At 37.8% G+C, this 25,178-nt stretch overlaps 2 protein-coding genes across 6 annotated transcripts; one reads left to right on the top strand and one right to left on the bottom strand.

Annotated features, from left to right (window-relative positions):
• The first annotated feature begins 77 nt into the window (after nt 1–77).
• On the top strand, nt 78–6,197 carry rab34b (RAB34, member RAS oncogene family b). Of its 3 annotated transcripts, XM_067376288.1 has the most exons (12): nt 78–257; nt 340–452; nt 722–804; nt 918–956; nt 1,065–1,130; nt 1,265–1,366; nt 1,446–1,510; nt 1,582–1,633; nt 1,724–1,805; nt 1,995–2,085; nt 3,402–3,509; nt 5,370–6,197. In XM_067376288.1, the coding sequence occupies exons 2-12, from the start codon at nt 396–398 to the stop codon at nt 5,426–5,428; spliced, it is 804 nt and encodes a 267-aa protein (XP_067232389.1). In that variant the 5' UTR covers nt 78–257; nt 340–395; the 3' UTR covers nt 5,429–6,197. The 3 variants fall into 3 exon arrangements, 2 of the variants coding, with proteins under 2 accessions (XP_067232389.1, XP_067232391.1); XR_010893618.1 differs by lacking the exon at nt 5,370–6,197 and having other exon boundaries at nt 1,995–2,308; nt 3,402–3,486; XM_067376290.1 differs by lacking the exon at nt 918–956.
• Nucleotides 6,198–7,560: 1,363 nt separating this feature from the next.
• Nucleotides 7,561–25,057, bottom strand: supt6h (SPT6 homolog, histone chaperone and transcription elongation factor). Of its 3 annotated transcripts, none has more exons than XM_067376128.1 (37): nt 24,933–25,057; nt 24,192–24,302; nt 23,916–24,080; nt 22,380–22,453; nt 22,090–22,270; nt 21,906–21,987; nt 21,528–21,783; nt 21,333–21,434; nt 21,131–21,244; nt 19,591–19,680; nt 19,350–19,492; nt 19,122–19,270; nt 18,930–19,040; nt 17,301–17,430; nt 17,063–17,213; nt 16,565–16,719; nt 16,249–16,441; nt 16,003–16,142; nt 15,538–15,655; nt 14,437–14,513; nt 14,207–14,342; nt 13,988–14,125; nt 13,196–13,363; nt 12,909–13,036; nt 12,608–12,815; nt 12,281–12,428; nt 11,996–12,138; nt 11,750–11,890; nt 11,414–11,609; nt 11,047–11,330; nt 10,443–10,556; nt 10,198–10,322; nt 9,992–10,104; nt 9,834–9,908; nt 9,549–9,730; nt 9,265–9,461; nt 7,561–8,920 (listed from the first exon to the last, which is right to left on the bottom strand). In XM_067376128.1, the coding sequence occupies exons 2-37, from the start codon at nt 24,289–24,291 to the stop codon at nt 8,731–8,733; spliced, it is 5,217 nt and encodes a 1,738-aa protein (XP_067232229.1). In that variant the 5' UTR covers nt 24,292–24,302; nt 24,933–25,057; the 3' UTR covers nt 7,561–8,730. The 3 variants fall into 3 exon arrangements, with proteins under 3 accessions (XP_067232229.1, XP_067232231.1, XP_067232230.1); XM_067376129.1 differs by having other exon boundaries at nt 7,563–8,920; nt 11,092–11,330; XM_067376130.1 differs by lacking the exons at nt 23,916–24,080; nt 24,192–24,302; nt 24,933–25,057 and adding an exon at nt 22,903–23,838.
• Nucleotides 25,058–25,178: the final 121 nt, after the last annotated feature.

The following is a 25,178-nucleotide window of genomic DNA, read 5'->3' as shown; positions in this document are numbered from 1 at the left end:
AACTGCGCACTGTAAATATCGAGCGCAGCAGCCACAGGGCGAGAGTACTTATGTTGAGCACAGTCACGCAGGGAAACTTTTATATGCGATTACTTGTTTATATATTTCATGAATTTGCCGCAAAACATCCTACAAAATAATATTTGCCTCAACAACAAATATGTGTCGACTAAATAATAGCCTAACGCGAATTTACTGTCAAGTCTAAAATATAGTCTACTCGTAGAATGTAAAAAAGCCTTCTGCCTTTCTGCAAGGTAAGTTGCATTTAATTTTTTTTTTAAATAAATATTTATTATTACTATTATGTTTATGTTTTATGTTTGTTTATCCCACTAGTCACAGGACAGAATGGTTCAGTGTTTGTATTGGTGTGGTCTAGTTAAAGCTCTCACATGATGAACTCTCTACCCCCTGTGAAAGGAGACAGGATCATCTGTGAACTCCCTTTGGTAACACTTTCTGTATTTTTAGTTAGTTATTAATTTTGTTTCAATGCACATCTTTATGCTTCTACATCTTTATACTTCTCCCTAGCTTTTTTCTCAGAATTACAACACTTAACACATACATTGTGGATTACTTTGTTGAATAACTGTGTAATACTATAAGCCAGACTCAACTGGACCAGATTATTATGTAAAAGGCGATCTTTTTGTTTTGTCTTGTTTGAATGTTTTAAAGCATAACCTAACTAATTTATATTGGTCTATTTATTCAGTACTTTACAAGGGACGCTGCAGTGCACACCAAAGATGGCTTTAATATTACTGTTAGAGAGGCGTGTCAAGGACAGAAAACAGGGTAAGTTACTCTTTTTCTCTCTTTCAAACACATGCAATTATTTGTTTTGCTATTATGGTTGGGGGCTTTCCATTAACCGTATTGTTTTGATATTTTCATTATCATATATTAAGCCTTTTTCCACATGGGGACCTTTGGCTGGTACCCACAATGTAGGCAAAACCTCACACACAAACCATGTCGATTGGTTTAGATTGGATATATGATAAAAATGTGCAATGCAGTATGAATGAAAATTGTTTTATTGTAAATATTTTCAGGCTAAACGTAGCCAAGATCATTGTAGTTGGTGATGTAGGTGTTGGGAAGACGTGTTTAATAAACAGGTAAGAATCTGCGATGTTAATTTACTATTCTCGATTTAGATCTCATTGTGCTTTTACTGATACATTTACATTTCCCTAGAGTGAGTGTAAAAAATACAGCTTAACTATAATTTTTTAATATTTTTTACCTGAAGATTCTGCAAAGACACTTTTGACAAGACGTACAAAGCGACTATTGGAGTGGATTTTGAGATGGAGAGATTTGAGGTCCTCGGGGTGCCCTTCAATTTGCAGTTGTGAGTTTTGTGTATTTATAGGTTTAACAGTCATTCATATGGTTGCATCCTTCAATCATGGACCTCTTTCCCTTTGCAGGTGGGACACAGCAGGTCAAGAAAGGTTTAGATGCATTGCATCCACATACTACAGAGGAGCTCAAGGTTATAAAACAGGCTATATTAAGCATACGCTTGCTGTGAATTGTGCAAAAACATTTATCTTTTGTTTCCAGCCATCATCGTTGTGTTTGACCTGAGCAATTATAACTCTTTGGATAATGCGAGGTACAGTATGTCCACTTCTTTGGTTTGAAACACTTGTCTGAATGGTCATGAACCATGTCTGTTTTCTCTCACCTGTCTCGGTGTATTCAGAGAGTGGCTTGAAGATGCCATGCGAGACAATGACCCTTCTAGTGTTCTCCTCTTCCTCGTGGGAACCAAGAAGGATCTTAGTGTGAGTTGTCAAATTAACACCTTTAAGCCATTAAAAAGACATCACCACACTGTGACTTGCACATGATGTTGACATAGAAAAAAGAAAAAGAAAAAATGGATATGGATGCATGAAATTATATTAATCCAAAATAATGCCAAAAGTGTTTCCTCAAGATAACTAGTCTTGGTGAATATTTCTCCCCTATAGCACCCAGATCAGTTGGCCCAAATGGAGCAAGAGGCTGTTAAACTTTCTGAGGAGATCAGAGCAGAATATTGGGCCGTCTCTGCCCTGTCAGGTACAGTAACGTGTTAAACACTTTTAACAGCAGGTGTTTTGAATCAAAGTAGTTGCAAAAGCAGATCAAAATATACATAAATTCTGTGCAGTAATGACAAAATCTTTCAGAATTTATGAAAGATTAAAAATAATCTCACTAAAACGTCTTCATCTGTATTAAACCAGTCTGATTCCATCATGTTCCATTATTGCCACCACTGCAGTGCTCAATCCAAGAGAGGGTTGGTAGCACCATAACCATCTGAATATATCGTCATATCATACATTATTGGTCCAAAGTTTGGAATAAGATAATGTTTTTGAAAGAAGTCTCTTATGTTCACCAAAGTATAAACAGTAATATTGTGAAATATTACCTCTTTTCTATTTTAATAAATTTTAAAATGTAATTTATTTCTCTTGTTGGCAAAGCTGAATTTTTAGCATGATTACTCTAGTCTTCAGTGTCACATGATCCTTCAGAAATCATTCTAATTTGCTGCTCAAGAAACAATTATTCTTATTATCAATGTTGAAAACCGTTTTAACATTTTTTAAAAATATTTGTGTGGAAATCATGTTCCCTACCATTCAAGTTTTGGGTATAGATTTTTTTGTGTGTGTGTGTGTGTGTGTGTGTGTGTGTGTGTGTGTGTGTGTGTGTGTGTGTGTGTGTGTGTGTGTGTGTGTGTGTGTGTGTGTGTAAAATACACTGCCTGGCTAAAAAAAAAAGCCACTGTATGGATTTTAATAGGCAAATACTTAATAATCTATGAATTAATTATTATTGCAGTGATTAATATTTTTCTAGCATGTTATAAGTTTGGCAACGGTTCTTTTAACCCTTAAAGATGGAGTGTGTAGCTTTTCATTTTTTTTTCAGCAAGGATGCATTAAATTGGTCAAAAGTGACAGTAAAGAGATTTATAATGTCACAAAAGATTTGTTTCAAATAAATGCTTTATTGAACTTTATTTTCATCAAAGAATATGGAAAAAAAATGTATCACGGTTTCCAGCAAAAACTGTTATCATCATTGATAATAATAAGGACTATTATTAATTGAACAGCAAATCTGCATATTAGAATGATTTCTGAAGGATCATGTGACACTGAAGACTGGAGTAATGATACTGAAAATTCAGTGTTGCCATCACAGGAATTAATTACGTTTTAAATTATATTAAAATAGAAAACACTAATTTTAAATTGTAATAATATTTCTTAAATGCAGTCTCAGGAACATAAGAGACTTCTTTCAGAAATATTAAACAATTCCAAATGATTCCAAACTTTTGATGACATCATATGTATAATTTCTGTTGTCCACCATAGGGGACAGTGTGAGAGACTTCTTCCTCCGGGTCGCATCACTTACATTTGAAGCGACTGTATTATCTGAGCTGGAGAGGAACAATTCTAGACAAGTTGGTGATATTGTCAGTAAGTTCTTTTTCAATAACGTCCAAGTAATGTAACACAAATGTCTTAAAGGTCTAGTCAACAAAACAAAACAGAAGATATTTTGAAGATCCCATTAACTACCATTGTATTTTTTGACCATATAAATGGATGTCATTTGCAACCAGCATTCTTCAAAATATGTTCTATTATTTTTGAGAAAGTCATACATGTTTTAGAATGGCATGAAGATGAGTAAATTATGGTAGAACTTTAATTTTTGGGTGAACTACAGTGCTCTGAGTACGAGTACACCCCATTTGAAAGGTAACATTTTAAACAATATCTCATTGAACACAAAAACAATTTCCAAAATGTTGGCAAGACTAAGTTTAATATAACATCTGTTTAACTTATCAGATGAATATAACTTAGATGACACATTTTTTACTCAAATTTGAGTACGCCCCACAACAAAAACTACTACATCTAGTACTTTGAATGGCCTCCATGATTTTTAATGACCAAGTCTTCTAGGCATGGAATGAACAAGTTGGTGACATTTTGCACCATCTAGCTTTTTCCATTCTTCAAGAATGACCTCTTTTAGAGACAGGATGCTGGATGGAGAGTGATGATCTCTTCAGAATTCCCCATAGGTGTTCGATTGTGTTGGCCTCAGTGGCCTTAGATGTGTGTTTAGGATCACTGTCAGGTTCTCTTTTAGTATAGAGCAGTACATTTGTGAAGTCATGATGCCATCAATGAAATTCAGCTCCCCGACACCAGCAGCACTCATGCAGCCCCACATAAGGTCACTACCACCACCATGTTTCACTGTAGGCACCATGCATTTTTCTTTGTATTCCTCACCTTTGTGACGCCATACAGTTTTGAAGCCATCAGTTCCAAAAACATTATCTTGGTCTCATCACTCCAGAGTATAGAGTTACAGTAGTCTTCATCTTTGTCAGCATGGACCCTGGCAAACTCTAGGCGGGTTTTTTGTGCCTGGGCTTTAGGAGAGGATTCTTTCATGGACGGCACCCATGCATGCCATTCCTCTGCAGTGTACGCCATATTGTGTCACAGGAAATAGTCACCCCAGTTTGGCTTTCTACTTCTTTAGATAACTGCAGTGAACTTGCATGCCGATTTTCTTCAACTCTTCTCATCAGAAGACGCTCCTGTCGAGGTGTTAACTTCCGTGGACGACCTGGACGTCTCTGTGAGATGGTTGCAGTTCCATCTTTTTAAAATTTGTGTACCACTTTTGCTACAGTATTCTGACTGATGAGTAAAGCTTTGCTGATCTTCTTGAGGCATTCATCTTTCTGGTGTAAAGAAATTATTTTCTTTCTCAGGCTTTGTGATATTTCTCTTCCATGTGGTGCCATTGCTGACAGCATGAAATGGGAAGGGGTTTAACACCCTTTTATATTCAACTGTCTGCTGGACACCTGTGTAATGAATAATTAGACTCACCTGTGGTTGAATTCTTGTTAAATTAGTCTAAAATTTAGCTTTGTTCCAGAGACTTTCAGTGGGGTGTACTCATATTTGCATCACCCTAATTTGAGTAAAACTGAAAATTTTGTTCTCTAAATTATATTATTAACCTTACTTTCATGTTATAAGTTAAACAGATGTTATATTGAGTCTTATATTAAGTCTTGTCAACATTTTGGAAATTGTTTTTGTGTTCACTGAGATATTGTTTAAAATGTTACTTTTCAAAGGGGGTGTACTCACTCACGCTGAGCACTGTATTCCTTTAACAAGTTAAACATTCGCCCTTTGGGCTCATTTCAAACATTTTATTTCTGTTTTACTTGGGAAATCTTTCACTATGGTCATACATCACCTTTTCTTACATCTGCAAATTTTTTGTTCACTCCACAGAAATTTCTAATAATTGTAACGAAAATTATAAGAAGAGGCAATCAAACTGCTGTCGTTGACTGAACGTATGCAGCATGTTTCAGTGGATCTGATCAAATGGGAATAAAAGTGACCTTTGAATACAAACTTTGGGATGATGTCCCATAATGCCCTGACACAAATCTCTGGGTGAAAAAAAGAAAATAATACAAACAGAAGACTTGGCCAGTGAGATAATGAGGGAATCTCAACAAGAATCCATCAAGTATTTACAGATCCACTTACAGTTCCACTTGTTTTAATTATGAATCTACTACTTTTACTACATTTTCTGCATCATTGTATTACATGGTTATGCGGATTCACAGTTTGTCATAGAAATAACCAGGATTAAGTATTATTTTGTCTATAAATGTGTTAATTTTTGTCCCAAGCAGTGCCAGAGATATATAGATGTTTATCTACTCTAGGATCTATAAATACTTGGTGTCATTTACTGACATTTAGTCTATCAGTATTACATTAAATGATGCAAATCCCTGTAATTTAATGGTAGTGAGTTCTGCCTTCACGTTTCATTTTTATGATAGCAAACAGCAGTGTTTAGTGCAGTGTACTTAAGAGGTCACATTAAATGCCCTCCTGGCAGTTCTGAGTGGATTTTTTGTAAATGCAGCCCTTGTTTTTCATTGCATCATGAGTTTCTCTGGCTAATATGATACATATGCCAGCACTCATGACCACAGACTGCTGCTGTCTGCTCCGACACGAGATTCCCACTGTGAGCTAAATGGAAGGATTGTTAGACGTAAATGGAGAACTATCTCTTAAGCAAAAATGAGAAACTCAACAAACATGTATGGGTCATTGACGAATAAGGTTTTTTAAAAGTATATATATATATATATATATATATATATATATATATATATATATATATATATATATATATATATATATAAAAAAAAAAATAGAGATATAATTAATTTTGAAGTTTTATTAAGTATTAACAATGAGATTAGGTGGTTTTTATAATCAATTAACACTGCTTTTGTCATTTTTTACAAAATTTGTCACCAAAAAAGTCATTCGGTTTAACCAAAATTTACCGAATGACACTTACCAAATTATGATATTTTCAAACCATGCTGACAGGCTGATATCTAGATAGCTAGCTAATTAGCAAAAGGACAGTCACACATTTTATATTTAGTACAAGTTTTTAAAATATTACAACATTTTCTATGTTTTATAGCGGTTGTACCGAATGACCTGATGTTTCGGGAACATCCGTATGAGCAAGTGAAAACATGAATTTTTTAAATAGTTAAAAGAGCGACCATGCGGTCCTTTGCAGGTGTCTTAATGATGTCATCCTGTCACATGATATTGTCCACATGACTTGATCCAAAATGGTCCCTTAATATTGGTTACTCCAAATGACATCAATGAAATTCATTTTTCTGGACATTTATATTAAAATACCTTTATATATATATAGTAAAATATAATTGAAACCTTTTGGATTTAATAAAATAGATATAGTTGTACACACTTTGGATCGCATCTTTGTTTTTTATTATTAAGGCCAAAAAAAAATGAGCCGGCACATCATTGACCCATACACATCACTGTATTCTGTACTTAAATATCCTCAAGTCTTAATTCACAAGGCAGTAAAGCAGGGATGGACAACTCCGGTCCTGGAGGGCCAGTGTCCTGCAGAGTTTATCTCCATCCCTGATAAAAACTCACTTGCCTATAACTTTCTACTAATCCTAAAGACCTTGATTAGCTGGTTCAGGTGTGTTTGATTAGGGTTGGAGCTAAACTCAGCTGGACACTGGCCCTCCAGGACCGGAGTTGTCCATCCCTGCAGTAAAGGCTAACATAAAAAAAAAAAAAAGTATGAATTTAAGTATGGATTGTGTTGAAAAAAATTTGAAATTGTTGCCATTTTGGTCCACTGGTAGCTTTGCATTAAATATGACAGCTTGTAGAATCTTCTCGAGTCTCTTAAGCATCGAATGCATTCAAATTCCAACGAATGTCACATGGAAAATAGCACAATGCAGCCGTATCTTAAAATCACAGCTGTCTGAAATGAATTATCTAAGGTCTGAAGCTTGAAGACAAACACTCAAACCTCTTCTTCACTAACTGAAATCAGTATAGACCATTAAGAAACAGAATATTTAAATAAAAACACTTGAATCACAAGTTTATTTTTGACAACTTTATCAAATGAAAAGAAATGAAATGGATGTCAGCAATGAAATACACTGAACAGTGACCGGTATAGACACTTTGAGCTCACTTCCTGACCTGAAGGCATAGTGCAGCTTCAGTGCCAAAAGAACACATGATCAGATCAGAAACACTTCCCAGGACTTGGAAGATTCACTATATGGGTTGTGTGTGGGTGGGAAGTCATAATACAAATAACTGCTTGATGTGTGAAAATATTGTTACAGTATAAGGAGCCTATTCATAAAGTTCTCTTTGCTTAAATGTCACACTTTCGGTCTATAGTGATACATAGGATTGTACATGAAGTATACAGTTTAAAACAGCATGTGTGCAAACACCTTCAGGAAGTCTGGCCAGCAAAGATGCATTCACATACACAAACAGCCTCCAAACTGAAAAAGCAAAAAAAACTCAGGAGGTCTCAATATCTTTAGTACAGTTTACTTGTACAAGCAGTGACATCTGAACAGCTAAATGAATGGGTTCAGCAAAACTTAAAAACATCATTTTTTTAAAGTTTAGAATTTAAAATATGTTCCGATCACTGAAATGGTCCACAAAGACACAGCATTTACAGGATCTCTTTTAAACATACTTCATTTTAGAGTAGATAAACAAATCTCCCGAGTGCTTTATTCTCAGAGTTTTGCGTAACAGCTCAACAGAGCACGGATTTTAAATCATTACAGTGCTCTGGTTCATACTGAAACAGGGTTTTATTTAAATGTTTAAGCCAGATACAAAAAGAAAAGCTCTCTCAGTGGCCCTGAACTAATGATCTTATGATGAATTGAATACCAGCTCCCATGGGCACATTCATGCAGCGTCTCATGCTTTAAGCCTTTCCTTTTAAATTTAGTAAAAAAAAAAAAAACTAAAGAAAAAGAGGTGCATTCTGCACATACTTAAAAGAAGAAAGAAAGAAAAAACTTTCGTGACAAACTTTTATTTTAGGTCCATTTCCTATCGGTTTGTCGACACCATATTTCAAGTGTTTGTCTTTGTATCAGTAGCTCTGAATGACTCAAAGAAATACTTCTAGCAGCGGAAGAGAGCAAAAGACGGAGAGTGAGAGATGGGATGTGGATGGATTGGGTTTTATATGAGATGTCTGAACACCCTTTCCCTTCTCCTATCGGTCCATCTCGTCCAAGAGAGGAGTGGCGTCTCCGGCGATGGACATGGGCGTGCTTTCGATCATGGGGCTGGGCGAAGGTCGGGGCGTCATGCGGGGCGTCTTTTGCTTCCGCCGCTCGGCTTCTTTCTCCTGCAGCCATTGTTCAGCCATCTTACCCCAATCCACGGCAGTATGGGAACTTGTCCTGCAGGGAACACAGATCGAGTTTTAGTACTTAGCAGCCCATAATAATATAAACCAGCCAATATATAGCAATATAAAATCAATATTAAACCAATATAAAGCCTAAATTCAATCTTTTCATCATATAAAGCCATTGAGTCTCTTATAAAAGTTTGGACAGAAAGCTCTCAGATTTCATCTGTGTTCTGAAGATGAACAAAGGTCTTAGGGGATGGGAACGACATGAGGGTGAGTAATTAATGACAGAAGTTCCTTACTAACCAAATCCAAGAGTACAGAGAGTTTTCTTTTTATGATGTGGCTAACATGGTTCTGTGTGTTGAAGAAAGCAGCAGTAGCACTCACTTGGGCTGTGGCGTCCGCACTCTCGATGACGAGGACGATGGCGTGGAGGAAGAATGCTGATGGTGTCCGTGTGAGGACTGTGGTGTGCTGCTGGGATACTGGGGCGTGGTCATGGCCTGCTGCTGGCCAGGTGTGGTGTAAGAATAGCTGGGCGTCATCATAGGTGTGGCCATTGGCTGCTGGGGCGTTGCAAATACCTTGAAAACGTGGAAAGAATATTAAATATTAGCGTGCTCTATTTTGATTCAGTAGGATAAAGAGGCAAATAGGTGCAGGTCTCGTACGTGATAAGCGCTGCTGCTGCCGCCTCCTCCTGCACTGCTGCCACCACTGTAACCATACTGACTGGAGGCCCACTGGGCCGGTGTTGTGTTGGGATTTTGGCCCTGTCCTGTAACCGCCGCTATGGCGTTGAACATCTGGGATGTCATGTTTCGCGGGAGAGCGTTGACGGCTCGAGTCAAGTCTGAGAGCGAGGGGACAGGTATGTTTTAAAATACATTTATGAGAAGAATCATCTGAAGAAATCACTGTTGTTTTCAGGGAAGACGTCAGCATGTCTAACATACCCGCAATGTTAATGTTGGCAGGTGTGGCGTTGACTGATGCTGGTGTTCGTGTTCTGCTGCTGGATGGTGTGACACCTTTAGAGAAGACAACAACTCAGAATTAAAAGGAATACTAACAATGCTAGACCAGAGATGGGGTTAAGATGGAGACTACTAACCTGGCACAGGATCCTGGTAGTGGTCCTTGAACCAGCGGAAGAGACCATTGACTGTAGGGAATATCTGAGAACGGTACCTAAAGCCATCTGGAGTGATTGTTACAAATTCTATCCTGCAAAACAAAAGACCAAAAGCAAAACATTCAATAAAATAAATAAATCATGACGTGTTTAGCGCCCTGTTCTAGTTGGGTAGTGTGCGTTACCTCGGCTTCCCTCTAGGCTGGTAACCCAGGAGAAATTTGCCCGGTAGGTCTCTACAAGCTGAAACAAAGTAGGGGATGAATGTCGGCTTCTCTTTCTTGGACCTTATGAGGAGTTCCTCCATTTTCTGTACAAAAGGGAAGAAAAGGTCAATTAAAAACTTGCAGAGGCCATTTTATCTCTAATAGAGTATTAAATCAAGATGAAGAAAACAGACAAGTGATAGTTCCTCAGAATCATAACATACCTTTCTATCGCCCCCATTGCACTCGTGGAAGTACTTGTGGCCAAGCAGATCTCGTGCGAACGCAGCCATGGGCTGGACATATCTGGCTGTGATTTCATCCAGATCCTCAAATTCCTGCAGACAACCACAACTACCGTTAGATTTCAGATGTACTGTATGAGCAAGTTCAAAAGTTTGGGGTCAAGATTTAAAAAAAAAATAAAATAAAATAAAAAAAAGAAATAAACTTTCATTTAGCAAGGATACATTAAAATGATCATGACGTTTATAATATTACAAATGTTTTCTGTCCTTTTGAACGATCATTTTAACATAATTATAAAAAAAATGTATCAGTTTCCACAAAAAAAATAAGCAATTGTTTTCACCTGTGATAAGAAAATGTTTCTTGATCAATAAATCAGCAAATTAGAATGATTTCTGAAGGATCATATGACACTGAAGGCTGGAGTAATTACCATTATGGGAATAAACTACTTTTTAAAATATATTCAAATACAGATATTAAAATTTTAATATTTGACAATATTAGTGTTTTTGTATTTTTAATCAAATTTCTTGGTGAGCATAAGACAAAAACAAAAGAAAAAAAATTCTTACTGACCCCAAACTTTTCAATGATAATGTGCGTGATGTCGCAACAGATCACCTCAGTGTTGATCCAGAGAGTATGTCCAAGGCTGAAGGCGTTCTCTTTGCCCTCCTCACGCACATCCACATGCTGATAGATCCCATCAGCCACCTTCCACGTGACCGTCAGGTGGTTCTCCCCTTTACTGCTGGGTCGAATAACTACGTCACCCTGGTCCATGGATTCCATCATCTTCTCCGCTTGTTTGAAGTTGATGTTGTGGAAAGACGGGTGAGCGATCACACGCTTAATGTAAGCTAGAGAAAGAAAACGAAAGTCATTCCTGCATTACTTAAAAAGATGGTAAATGCTCTCAAAAAGAGATTTGGTCAATACTGACTGGTTCTCTGCTGTTTCTTCTTATGCTCCTCTTCCTGTTTAACATCATCTGTCTCAGCATCAAAGTCATAGTAGGTGTCTTTAGGAAGCTTCCATTCATTGTTCTTGTCACTCAGATCAGATGTTCTGCAAGTGAGGTCCACATTGAACTTCTCGATGTCAATCTTCATGATGCGGCAGTGCACGGTCATGCCAACCTAACAGTGGAGATCCAGGCATAAATGTGTCAAAAGGACATTTCCAGACTTCCAGAACTTTAAGGCGACATATTTGATTTATATTGTATATAAATGAATAAACAGATAAAGTAAAGAAAGGAAATATGAGATTAGTTCACCTTGACCCTCTCCTCAGGGTGCTTGACCACCTTGTCACTAAGAAACTTGGTTGGGATAAAGCCCATGACGGCATTATCTAACCTGGTTCTCACACCGATGGCTTGACCAGGACAGGAGCCGCTGTCAAAGTGATTCCACACCTGAGAAAAACACACAACATCATCATGACAAGCGTTTTACTAATGTGCAATAGCTAAAACTTCCACAATCTCATTCCTTTGAAAGGTAACAGAAAATATTCCCACCTCACTGAGTTCAGGGAAGTTGTCCTGCTGGCAAAAAGGACACTGCCAGAGTCCCGTCTCATCATTACGAATGGCCTGGTCATAACTCTCACCCTGTGGCCTTCTGTGAGCGATGCCAGTCACCACACAGGTGATGAGTTTACCTATATGTGCACAGAGATTGACAAAAATATTTCCAACAGTATCAAGACTGAGCATCTCTAAAATATGTAAATCTGTAGGTTTATGATTATAGATTATTTTAAAATCATTTATAATATCTAAAAACACTCAGGTAGTATTTACCAATATAGAAGGTCTCAGGCGTCTCCTTGGTGAGCATGTTAAAGACCTCTTCAGTGTTGGGAGGCCTGTAAGGGGCTCTCAAATCTTTATATCTACAGCTGAGCTCTGCTCGGATATCATACAGTGTAATTTGCTTATTTCCATAACCCTGGGAAAAAAAAAAAAGATACATGGTTACAGGAAACCTGTCTAGTTCAGTTAAGTGCATGGTTGAACAGCTTATGCTGTATTCCTTGATTGTCGCTTTGGATAAATGCATCCGCTAACAGAAAAAACAACAAAAAAAAAAAACATACTATCCAAAATTAAGACCTAAACAAAGCTCACCTGTCTCTCCAGCTCCTCAGCAAAGGCATCCAAATCCAGGTCTTTCAGTCTTTCTGGGTTCTCAAGGATCTCCTCTAGTGCTCCGGCTGGGTTGGCATCTTCTGCCGACTCGTCGTACTCTAGAGCATCCACCGCCATTTTACGAGCCCACTCATATGTTTCAGGATGCACTCGGGAACCGTCCAGAACCTCAATGTAGGAATCAGTGCTGCAGAGTGAAAGATGATATTATTTCTTCAGTATGCAGAGTAATTCAGAGTGAGCTGCTGGTCATTCACACACATTACGTTTAGCATCTTACCTGTCTCCAAGAGAGGCGGTGTCGATCTTGATAAAGCCAGCGCAGTTAATAAAGACTTTGGGTCCCATATGGCACATAGTGACCAACTGTGTCCGGTTCTCTAACCTAGTATTGTTCTGTTTAAGAATCTGAGGAACATTGGGAAGGTGCAGAAGATGATTTCAACATCTTGTGATTTAGTTCTAGCAAAAACAAAAATCTTAACCCATTATCTAGACAAATAGAGAAAATTTTTAGGCAGAAAAAAAGGATGAAAGTGAGAATACAGATTTTGGAGAATGTCTCACCTTGAGCAGGTGGGAGCCTTTTCTAGGTCCGAGGCCACAGATGTACTGGACCAGGCTCTGGGTGTAAGGGTGAGCAATAGCTCGGTTCACATCCACACCAACCTCATTCACCCGGTTTATGAACTCACAGTAGAGAGCGCCCAGCAGCTCCTCTTTCACTACATGCTCCTGAGTAACATTTAAATGATAATACATGAGAATTGATTCACAAATAACCATCTCAAACAAGATGAAAAAAAAAAAGACACTGTTAGCGACCACAAAGCTATCACAAATCAAAATATAGGGTAATTCCGAGAAAATTACTTTAGAAAGATTGCATCATTTTATATTTACACAGAAATCAATAGGTTCACCGAGCGCTTACACAGACACACATAGGAGCGTTTGAAAGCAAGTGTGTATCAGCAGATCCCTAATATATCCACAGATAGACAGATCTGCTGATAGATGCCTGCTTTCCCCCCCCCGCTGTGTGTACCTGTGTAAGCGCTCGGTGAAGAGCGTCATTAATGATTATTTACAACATATTTTTGAAGCGTTGATCACAGTAGCCAATCACAGACATAAAAGTTGAGCGTGTGAACAATGGCCAATCAGAGGTGTTTAAGAATCCACTCAACAGCACTCAAAATGCTAGAGGGAAAGGCTGGTATCACCACATTTTTTAAAATTTCAGTATCGACTTTGTAATTAATTACTTCGACTTCGTTACCAAGATGAGTCGTTCCAACCTAGTATTTAAACAAATAGCAGAAACCAAGTCATTAGAGGAAAAAAATGTGCTGGTACCTGCAGGGGATGCAATTTCAAACACAGAATGTCATCATCGGTGCTGCAGACTTGAGCAAACTCCACTAGGGGGTCCTGAATCTTGCGAGCCACAGACACAGCCTGCCGAAGCAGAGGTGGGTAATCTCTGAAGTCCGCCTATGAGAGGAGCAGAATGTGAAAGAAACATTAGGAAAGGTATTGGAAGTATTGTAAAATTTGTTATCTCAGTGCACTGACCTCAGACTTCTTGCTGTTCATATAAAGCACAGCCAGCTCATTGTCCACCAGCTCCACACCCACCGCAGGAAGAGAGGAGTCCTGCTCCAGCTCACTGATGGTGCGCTTGATGTCCTCCATCACCATATGAGCATCACTGAACACAATCCAGATTCGGGATTAACATGCAGCCCAATATAAGTTTAAAACTTATGCTGTTTTTAAAACAAAAGGTGCAACAATAAACATACCGATTCTCCCCAGCAACTGCAACAACATGTGGCTTCTTACTAAGGAGGAATTTCTTGAGATTTTCTATGTCTTGAAGCTATGGAAACACAATTTGTGTTTTAAAAGCCACAATACTGAAGTCAACCGAATTAAAGGTGCCCTAGATTCAAAAATTGAATTTACCTCGGCATAGTTAAATAACAAGAGTTCAGTACATGGAAATGACATACAGTGAGTCTCAAACACCATTGTTTCCTCCTCCTTATATAAATCTCATTTGTTTAAAAGACGCCCCCAATATTTGCATATGCCAGCCCATGTTCAAGGCATTACACAAGGGCAGCCAGTATTAACATCTGGATGAAAGGCATTAGACAAGGGCAGGATGTCTGGATCTGTGCACAGCTGAATCATCAGACTAGGTAAGCAAGCAAGAACAACAGCGAAAAATGGCAGATGGAGCAATAATAACTGACATGATCCATGATATCATGATATTTTAGTGATATTTGTAAATTGTCTTTCTAAATGTTTCATTAACATGTTGCTAATGTACTGTTCAATGTGGTTAAAGTTACCATCGTTTCTTACTGTATTCACGGAGACAAGAGTTGTCGTTATTTTCATTATTAACACTTGCAGTCTGAATAATGCATAAACACAACTTCATTCTTTATAAATCTCTCCAACAGTGTAGCATTAGCCGTTAGCCACGGAGCATAGCCTCAAACTCATTACAGAATCAAATGTAAACATCCAAATAAATACTAGACTCAATCCGATGTATGCATGCAGCAAGCATGACGAACACTTTGTAAAGATCGATTTTGAGGATTATATTAGCTGTGTGAACTTTGTTTATGCTGTTAAAGGCAAGCGCGAGCTCTTGAGGCGTGGAGCACCAAATTTAAAGGGCCACACATCGGCTCATTTCTAATTATGCCCCAAAATAGGCAGTTAAAAAAATGAATTAAAAAAAATCTATGGGGTATTTTGAGCTGAAACTTCACAGACACATTCAGGGGACACCTTAGACTTATATTACATCTTTTAAAAAAAAAAGTTCTAGGGCACCTTTAACTAACAGCTCAATAGTAAAGGCAGGGCTTCTGTTTCTTCACCTTTTTCTCTCTTTCATCCTCTCTCCATGCATTTCTCCTCTTCAGGAAATAAGGTAGCCGGAGGAAGTCCACAACCTCTCCTTCACCATTGATGAGAGAACAGAAAACTGGTGTGTCTCTATAGAAACACAAGAAAATACTATCAAATACAATTCAAAAGTATAAAAGGACTGATAACAATTCTGGCCAGTACTGACAAGCCAATAATTATAATGACATTTTGGTGACCAACTGATAAATGGTCATTATTCTGTTAAAAAATAAAAATAAACTAGTATTTGAAAACATAAAATTATTCAGATTCATAATAATCAATGCGAGTTATTCTCTGAATTGTGATTCACTTTAAGTGAGAATTAGAGAACCTAAATGCACATTAAACACCCAGTATTTGCCAATAACCGATATAATGCATCCCTATTCAAAATCAAATGAAATTCTCTTTCACTCAGTACAAATATATACCTGCCAGAAGCAAAGGCCACCCCAAGTACACGGATACCCTTTCCTTGTGACTCATCCATGAGGTCATCATCCTCCTCTACCTGCTGATCAGGCCGATAAGGAGCCACCTTCAGGCAGTTATACAGCTTCTTGCAGCAAGACTGTACCACAGACACAAGACACACAAATCAATTTGTTTTAGGTCACAAATTGGTACAGAAACTGTCAGGCAGCTTTTAAAGGAAATGCATGCAATCAATGTGGCACCTTAACAATATTGTCCTTGGCTTCAGCGATAAGCTTATTCTTCAGTTCCTTGGCCATCTGTGGATACAGGAACTGCTGAAGGGAACGTTCAATGGCAAGGGTTCTCTGCTTGTTCCATTCCTGCACCTGGTGACTGAACTCATCCCTGTAGTAGAACTGCTTAATCTCATCAAAGTATGTCTGATCGCCATACCTGTAGAGATGGCAAACAAAACTGCTCTGTATCTCTTGTATATAATCCATAACAGCTCTTGAATGGTTTCCTGACACTGAATTCAGGTTAAATCAAGCCAAAATTTTCAGGACACATCTATACCCTTTGACTCCCACAAGGTCAATACAGATGTCTATGGCGAGCAGGCCTTCCTCCTCAGCCAGGCACATCTTCAAGAACTGATCTCCACTGAGCTCTTTCACAGGCTTGTTCTTTAGGTACTTGAAGGAATAAGCATAGTGTGCCTCATCCACATCCTGGGAAACATGACAGACATTAGCTGATGTGGAATTACTGACAAACGAACAAACAATGCAGTCACTGGCACATCAGTTCAGTCTGGGTTTGAATAGAAGTTCACTACGTTAACATCTATTGCAAAGCAAAAACAATGCCTACATGCATCAACAGAATTGATTCTAACTAAAGCTCTAACACAATAGAACTCTGCTGGGATGGGAAAGTTTTCTATTCTGCCAATACCCTTTCCTTGACGAATATGGTTAAGCAAAAGAGTAGAAGATGAACAAAAAATACAACAGTTAATAAAATGATGGTAGAATACAGACACTTCTTCACAATAGTAGTAAAAGTACCAACCTTCTTTCCCTTCTTAGTTGGCTTGATGTTAATCTTGGCCCTCTCCTGGAAGGTCTGTCTGAGCACATGCCTAACCAGAGGTTCACGGGCAATCTGCATCGCTACCATGTAGCGAGCACCTTCCAGAACAGTCTCCGGGGTGTTAAATTGGCTATGAAAACATGAAGAAATAAATGAATGATTATGCAAATTGCTAACTTATTCAGTAAGCAGTGAGTAAAAGACTTGATCACATTACCTGCACACATAATCCTTGGCCAGCTCCAAAGGCTCTGCAGGGAACTGCTCGGTTTCGTGTCTCTGATAACTGTCTCGCAAGTTTTCTCCAAACTGCTCTGGAGTCAGACCAAACTTCTTGGCAAGACCATCTAATAAATTAAAAAAATAAATAAATAAATAAATATATATATATATATATATATATATATAAAAAATAAAAACATTACACAAACGTTACATTGTCATTATATAATATGCATATAATTATATAAACTGAAAAATAATAGTAATAATATTTTTTTCCACTTTACATAATTCTATTATATCATATAACATATTTCTGACATGCAGGCCCTGTTCCCACCTGGTATTAAGAAGCGTTTTGGTTGATCGGATCAAAAGTGGATGAGGGAGATATTCCCGTTTACAACAGTTTTTTTTAATCAGTCATTTCTTCAAGAGGAGGGTTAATGGGCGGGTAAATGTATGGGCTTTTTCAGATCTTTTGATGTAATGGATGAAAAAAACTCAAGCAATGTACATATGAACGCATCCGGAGACGATGGAAAAAAACATACGGAAAACAGCAGCTTTCATTTACTGCTATGATAGCCACAAGACCAAGGTGAACGCGGTGTGTGCGCGTGTTAGAAATCAGGAATGGTTTGTTTTTTTATCTTCAAACCAAACATAGTTCTGCTTTAAACTTTGTCGGCTGAAGACCTAAGTAACTTTTTTTTACCTTCATAAAAAGTTGATGGTTAGTTGACTCGTAGTGGTGTGTTTGAGGCGAGCACTAACCCCATTCCGGCACGTCTACGCCAGAATACAGCACTTGCAAGTTGAGCTGCATCGACCCGACACAATCTCGCCTCATGTTCATGTTCACGCGAGAGTGACAAAATGCTTTACGGTAATTCAAAAACAATTTTCCCTATTTAAATACAGTTACTCGAGTAGTGTAACTCGACCTAGGACGGTGACACAAAAGAAAACGTTGCGCTTTTCTAAGCGTATAAAATGGATAACTATATTGTATGGCGGAATACCATAGCAAGTGCTCGGGAGCACTTTGACTTGGCGCAGTAATATCTTGGCTCCTATTGAATGAACTGGGCTAAGCTAAGTGCTAACAAAGTTTCGCCGCAAGACAGAGCGATTTAGAGCACGCACTGAGACGAGAGAGGCATGTATCAACTCGTCTTAGTTAAGGGAATAACATAGTTTAATATGAAAAAACAGTGGAGTATCCCTTTAAATCTTGTCTGGCTAGTGCGCTTCTCATAATGTTTACGCATTAGGCATAGAGTAGGTGGCCTTTTGTGGCTGTTTGAAAGCATTCAACCACATGAAAGTCTAAACTATGAAAGCAATCCGGTCAAATGCGTTTTCGACGACCTCTGGAAGTGGTCGAAAGTGGACAAGCTCTAAACATTTTACATCCCGTTCACACCTGTATTTAGCGTTGTCCACTTGAGATCCGATCGACCAAAATGCACCTTAAGACCAGGTGTAAACAGGGCCATAAAATGTGTTGCTATACATTTGTGTTAAAAATTTTAAAATGTTAAAAACCCTATTGGGTCTGGCAATTTCTCTTTATTTTCTTTCCCCTTCTCAAAAAAAAATAAATACAGTATGTACACACCAAGGCCTGCGCTCTGGCAGATGCTGTACATGTCTCTGCGGGAGGCCTGTTTCAGATCTGGCCCCTTCTGCTCCTCTTCTTCCTCTTCCTCTTCCACTTCTGCTTCTTCCCCTAGCAGAACAAAAAAAAGGTGTTAGTCTGATGCATGCTTGAACATCATAATTGGCCCATTCAATGAAAACAAGGCAGTACCATCTTCCTCTGACACTTCCTTGATCTTCTTCAGTTTCTTTTTGTTGGCCTTGGTTGCATTTTGCATCTTAGGAATGTCTCGGCCATAGTAGAGCAGGAAGTGGTTGTAGACGTCTCCCAGCTCATCAAGAGACTGAACATCTTTCAGTCTGTCAAAGCAGAAAGAACAAGTGATTGCTGTGAACACAGCGTAATATATAAGAAAGTTTGTTAGGTTGGTGCTCATACCTCTCCATATCAGCAGTGTCTAGGGGACGAGTCGAGTCGGCCAGCGGCTTGTCAGGGTCAGCGGAGATCTGCTCAAATTGATAAGACTGCATTCGCTGGAAAAGACGTGTCAGGTTCTGCTTTCTGGTCTTCAACTGGGTCCACTGAGGAGGACAGCATAAACAGCCACATTTAACTGTTAAATTAAAACAAAAAGCAGCAACCACAATGCATTCTGAGAACATTTTGATTGTGCCCTTACCTTCTCATCCCACTGCCACACCTTCCACAGATCATTTATGTTCAGCTCTGGTTCCACATACTCCTTCCTGTAGAATGCAATGAAGGGAACCTGTAGGATGGAAAAGAGAAGAGACAAATTAATATCAGATGATCCATCTATCAAGTTTAAAGGCTGTGACTAGGGTTGCAAAGGGGCGGAAAGTTTCAGTAATTTCCTGAAACTTTCCACGGGAACTTAACCAGGGAAATTTTGGAAATATTCCAATTTGGAAACTTAACAAGAATTTACGGGAATTTATGGGAATTAATTGGAAATTTATATAAACTTATATTATGTATATAAAATGTATCATATACAAACATAAAAACAAACATGTTGTTTGGTCATAACATGAAATTTCTTTTTCGCATTCAATTAATTCTAATTTAGTAAACATGTAAAATAAATATTTTTATTGCAGCAGTTGTTATGTGTTATTTATTTCAGTGTCACATGATCCTTCAGAAATCACTCTAATATGCTGATTTGATACTCAGTTACTGTCAATGTTGGAAACAGTTGTGCTGCTTAATTTTTTTTTGGAACCAGTAATACCTGGTTAATACTTCTTTTTAGGATCCATTGATGCATAAAAAGTTAAAAAGAACAGCATTTATTCAAAATAGAAATCTTTTCTAACAATATCATTTTAATATCTCTTTTTTTAATCAATTTCACACATCCTAGCTGAATAAAAGTATTTATTTCTTTCAAAAAAAAAAAAAAAAAAAAAAGGAAAAAAATTACTGACCCCAAAATTTTGACTGGTAGTGTATATTGTTGCAAAATATTTCCATTTAAATAAATGATGTTCTTTACATTTCTATTCATCAAACAATCCTGAAAAAAGTATCACAGGTTATAAAAAATATTAAGCAGCACAACTGTTTCCCACATTGATAACTGAGTATCAAATTAGCATATTAGAACGATTTCTGAAGGATCACGTGACACTGAAGACTGGAGTAATGATGCTGAAAATTCAGCTTTGCATCACAGAAATAAATTATATTTTAATGTATATTAAAATAGAAAACCATTATTTTGAATTGTAGTTATATTTCACAATATTATTTCTGTATTTTTGATCAAATGTGCATGTTATGGACTGGGGCAATGCACAGTGCATGCAGGGGGTGTGGCCTCAATAGGCCTGCAGATAAGTAGTGTGCTGTGTGAATGTCAGGGTAAAAATTCAACTGAAATCGGATTAAATCTGGTTGTTTTAACCAAAATTATGCTGCAAGATGTTTTTTTCAACTACATTTAAGTACCATGTTATAGGCAATACTGCAATTTTGCAAATTCCCTGTTTACTCCCATAAATTCCCGTTAATTCCCATATATTCCCGTTAATTCCCATGGAAAGTTTCCAGCTTTGATAATTCCCGGAATTTTGCAACCCTAGCTGTGACACACCAAACCGACTAAGAACTAGCGGCAAATGTTCACCGGCGGCCGACCGTAGGCTTGGTGTGTCACGGCCCTAATACACCCTATTTTCTCCACATGACTATACCTCAAAGTGTTGATTCCTCATAAAGTTCAGTGCTTCTTTGATTTTATTAATAGTAGTGGGGCCCTTTCTGCTGAAATTAGTGGTTGTCCCACGATCCAGGTAATCTGTGCTCTCCTAAAGCGCAAACCAAAACAAAATAAGCATAGAAGTTAACTTAGTGCAATGATATAAACATCATGATATACAAACATTCAGTTCCTACCTGCATGGAGATGGTTGGTGTAGAGAAGGCATTCCTGTAAATCCATTCAGCTTCTTCCTCCAGCTCATCATCCTCAGCAGGCTTTACAGGGATGGCCCTCAACTGCAAATGACAAGAGGTTATGAAATATCCTCATTCCCACCCATGAAAGGGGAAACACTCATATACACACAACAGCCCAACGCTGATCCACACCTGGAATCTTTCTGGCATGTCTGTAGAGCGGATTTCATTGTCCTGATCGGTCATGTGGCTGCTCTCCAGCTCACTGGGCTCATAGATCTCAAAGATGCTACGACGGCCAGCTCTTCTCTTGGTCTGCTTCTTCGGTCGATCCCATGACTCATCATCCTGATCCTCCTCTTCCTCTTCTGCATGATCATACGCCTCAGTGTCGAACTCAGCAAAGTCAAAGTCACCCCCGAAAATCTCTTGAGCTTCTTGCAAAGCACTGGAATGTCCGAAAAGAGAGCAACACTAGGGTTGAAGGCCATTTGAATTTAGTCCATGACACCAGGGCACACACACTATATTTACATAACCAAAACACTGTTTACAGTTCACACAACTTACGCATCAGTGTAGCCAGAGACTTTCTTTCCCTTCTTTTTAGTGATGGGCTGTCCATCATCATCCACAATGAAATCATCAATGTCTGCAAAGATTTAAAAATAAATAAATAAAAATCAATAAATTTCTGCAGAATTGTAGCACAAGAATTCAAATCCATGATGAACAGAGTAAATGTCTTTTCTACCAGATTCCTCATCATCTTCCTCCTCTTCATCTCTTGTGTGAAGTGTGTCCACAGCCTCTCCGTCCTCAACTTCTCCATCTCCGTCTCCATCCCCAGTGAAGATCTCATCAGCAATCATGTCTTTCTCATCATCATCATCCCCCTCATCATCCATGGTTTTTACACGAGAGTACTTCTTTTTCTGAACACACATGTGATTTTTTTTATGAATTCAAAAGTGTTTAACTTGTATCAGTTAAATTAGCAAAAAAACCTGCAATCTAGCACAGGCAGGAACTTTGGTGACTTACCCTCCTCTTCACTTTCACTCCTAAATTCTCCTCAATAAGGTCCAGATCATCATCATCCAGATAGTCATCAAAACCTGACAGATACAACACATATTCTTAAATGAGAACTAAGGTAGAAAACCAATATAGAAAACAATTTATTTTTGCCATTGGTCAATATTTTAATTCTAATCAGAGCAACCTTAATTGTAGCCAAATTGATTAAAAATAACAAATGCAAGAAATAATCATTTAGTCATAATAAGACACATTTTTCCTAAATAAACATTGGAACATTGGTACATAATAGTACTCGCATGCAACCATCTAACCAAAAAAAGTATCATCATTTAAGTATTTGCTGAACAAATCTGAGTGATGCACTGATTCATACAACTGAATCAGAGTTGTCAATCAATCAACTGAAACGACTAGTTTGAACAGTTTCATAAAAATTAACTACATTTACCAATTTGAACACGGTTTTGCTACTGAAATATAAATCATAGACACACTATTAATGTTTTATTGCTCTCATACTCACAAGTCATGAAACAAGGAATCATCACAACTAAGGTTGGGTATCGTTTGAATTTTAGTGATTCCAATTCCGATTCTGCTTATCGATTCCGATTCTTTTCGATTCCCAGTTTCGATTCCAGTAAGGTAAAAACATTTAGTCAAACAATTACATCAATCATATTTGTGTTTTTTGGCAAAATGTTGTGTTGCAGCTGATTTCCACGAACAAAAATCAGCAGGCTAAAGAACACTAACATTTTCCTATGGTTTTAGCAAAAATACAACAGCAAAAACAACTAAACTAACTGATATAAATTTCAAACATCATTAAAGACAAGTATAGAGTAATAAAATAAGAACAAAAACAAATTAGCAATAGTACAAATAAATACACCTGAACTCTATTCTTTGATTAATGAAACAAACTGTAGCATGATTATTAGGCTGCTGTCACTTTAAGACCTCATGCAGGATCCAATATGCGTTTTCTTTCTCAACCGTTTGTTCACTTAAGACATAACTGACTGTGAGGATATTTTGACATAATTTTGTGTGTATTCATGCATTCAAGCGCAAGAAGACACATATAGTATCATGCATTATAATGAGGGGTGGCTCTCTGTGCACGCTTTTGGATGTGTGACCAAAGAAAACAGGGCAGTGCGAGTCCCGAATTGAGTTCTCTTTTGCGTCTTCTTGCGCTTAAATGGTTTGAAGACACGAATCGATAAGCAGAATCCAAATTTTAACTTTATTACAAGTATCCGATTCCAGAATTGGAATCGATTTTCAATTCCCAACCCTAATCACAACAGTATTATAATGATATGTTCTTTAGGAAATTTAATGTACACCTAGAAGCATTGCAGAACTCACAACAATGCTTAATTTGTTATCCTCAGCAAAATAGCAGTTATCATATTGTGAATATTTGATTTCACCCAGCCCTATTGAGAACTATATTATTATTCACTAGTGTATTTATGAAACACAAAATACAGAGGGATTTACTAAAGTGGCTTTAGAGTAACCTACTTCGTTTCCTGCGCCGATGACGGACCTCTTCACCAGAGTCACTGTCCTCTCCCCCACTTTGCGCTTCTACCGGTTCTTCCTCTTCCACATCACCATCATCGATTAGTCCTCTCAGGTTTCCATGCTCATCCTGATCTTCAGTATTCTCTTCTTCCTCTTCCTCTTCTGGAGACAACAACACAAGCAATGAAGCAATGAATTAAACACAGCAGCACACTAAAATGTGGTTTCTGGTGGTATTCCTGCCCTGGATGTGGCTTTAAGTAAACATCTTACCATCATCTTCCATAAATCTCTGTGTCTTCTTGGGCTTCAGGTCTTTCTCCTCGAACTCCTCCTCTGACTCCTCAGCCTCGCTCTCGATGAAGTCAGACATGTTTGCAAGGCCTGTACAAAAAAACCAAAACAGAATTATTATTTTTTTTTTTTTAAACAAAGGATCTGAGACAAATGTGGTATGGCTATGATAAATATGGTATAGCATTCAGTGGGTTTGGATTGAAACAGTATTACATTTTAAGACCCCTGTCATAATCGGTAGAATTAAATTAAAACTATAAAAACTGGTGGCTTAAATCAATTATTCTTGCACTAGATATTCAAAACAGCACTTTGTTTTATATGTTAACCTAATGTTTATTTCATATAAGACAAAATCTGAGTATTACTCCTGTATATACAGGTATTTTATACCAAAACGTATATCGAGATGAACTTGATAAAGATGCAACTAGCTAGATAGATAAATTAGATTAGCCAAGGAATTTGGGACGCATAATTATACCTAAGTTTATACCAATAAGAAATATCCCGAAAGTTAGCGATGAATCAGACGTAAACAACTTGTTCTTTTATTGTTATAAAATAATGTAACGACTCTATCCGGGACACTGTAGGAGATCAAGGCCCACATGCTAACAGCTAATCAATACGATAAGAAAAACAACCCCAAGAATTATAATCCGCTTTTAAAAACACCAATCTGAAACTAAGAATCGAGCACAAAAGCGCACTTACTTTTCCTTGCGAGGAAGGTCGATTAGTTTAAATGCCTGAAAATAAGCGCTGAGGTGAAGAACGAAGCGTCGCTTTTGAAGAAGCTGGATAGTGACAACAGAAATGGCTGAGGGTTACAGTCGAGATTCTGGTTCCGGTATACACATATTTAACTTCCGGTCAGGATGAATTCATTTGCTGATATCGTTTATGATATAAGCCGATAGAGAAAGTGTTATTGTCATTTTTCAAAAGTTTTATAAATGT

Source organism: Chanodichthys erythropterus, chromosome 22 (genome assembly GCF_024489055.1).
Source record: "Chanodichthys erythropterus isolate Z2021 chromosome 22, ASM2448905v1, whole genome shotgun sequence".
Lineage (NCBI taxonomy): Eukaryota > Metazoa > Chordata > Actinopteri > Cypriniformes > Xenocyprididae > Chanodichthys > Chanodichthys erythropterus.
This window is presented reverse-complemented; position numbering and strand designations above follow the sequence as displayed.

Excerpts from the sequence above, each read along its gene's own strand:
- supt6h (XM_067376128.1), bottom strand. The coding sequence starts at position 24,291 with ATGTCTGACTTCATCGAGAGCGAGGCTGAGGAGTCAGAGGAGGAGTTC. Across the intron at positions 12,139-12,280 it reads GCCTGAGACCTTCTATATTG|GTAAACTCATCACCTGTGTG; the intron begins GTAAATACTACC and ends GTGCACATATAG. Across the intron at positions 9,462-9,548 it reads GCAGCAGCAGCGCTTATCAC|GTATTTGCAACGCCCCAGCA; the intron begins GTACGAGACCTG and ends CACGTTTTCAAG.
- rab34b (XM_067376288.1), top strand. The coding sequence starts at position 396 with ATGATGAACTCTCTACCCCCTGTGAAAGGAGACAGGATCATCTGTGAA. Across the intron at positions 453-721 it reads TCATCTGTGAACTCCCTTTG|TACTTTACAAGGGACGCTGC; the intron begins GTAACACTTTCT and ends CTATTTATTCAG. Across the intron at positions 1,367-1,445 it reads GTGCCCTTCAATTTGCAGTT|GTGGGACACAGCAGGTCAAG; the intron begins GTGAGTTTTGTG and ends TTCCCTTTGCAG.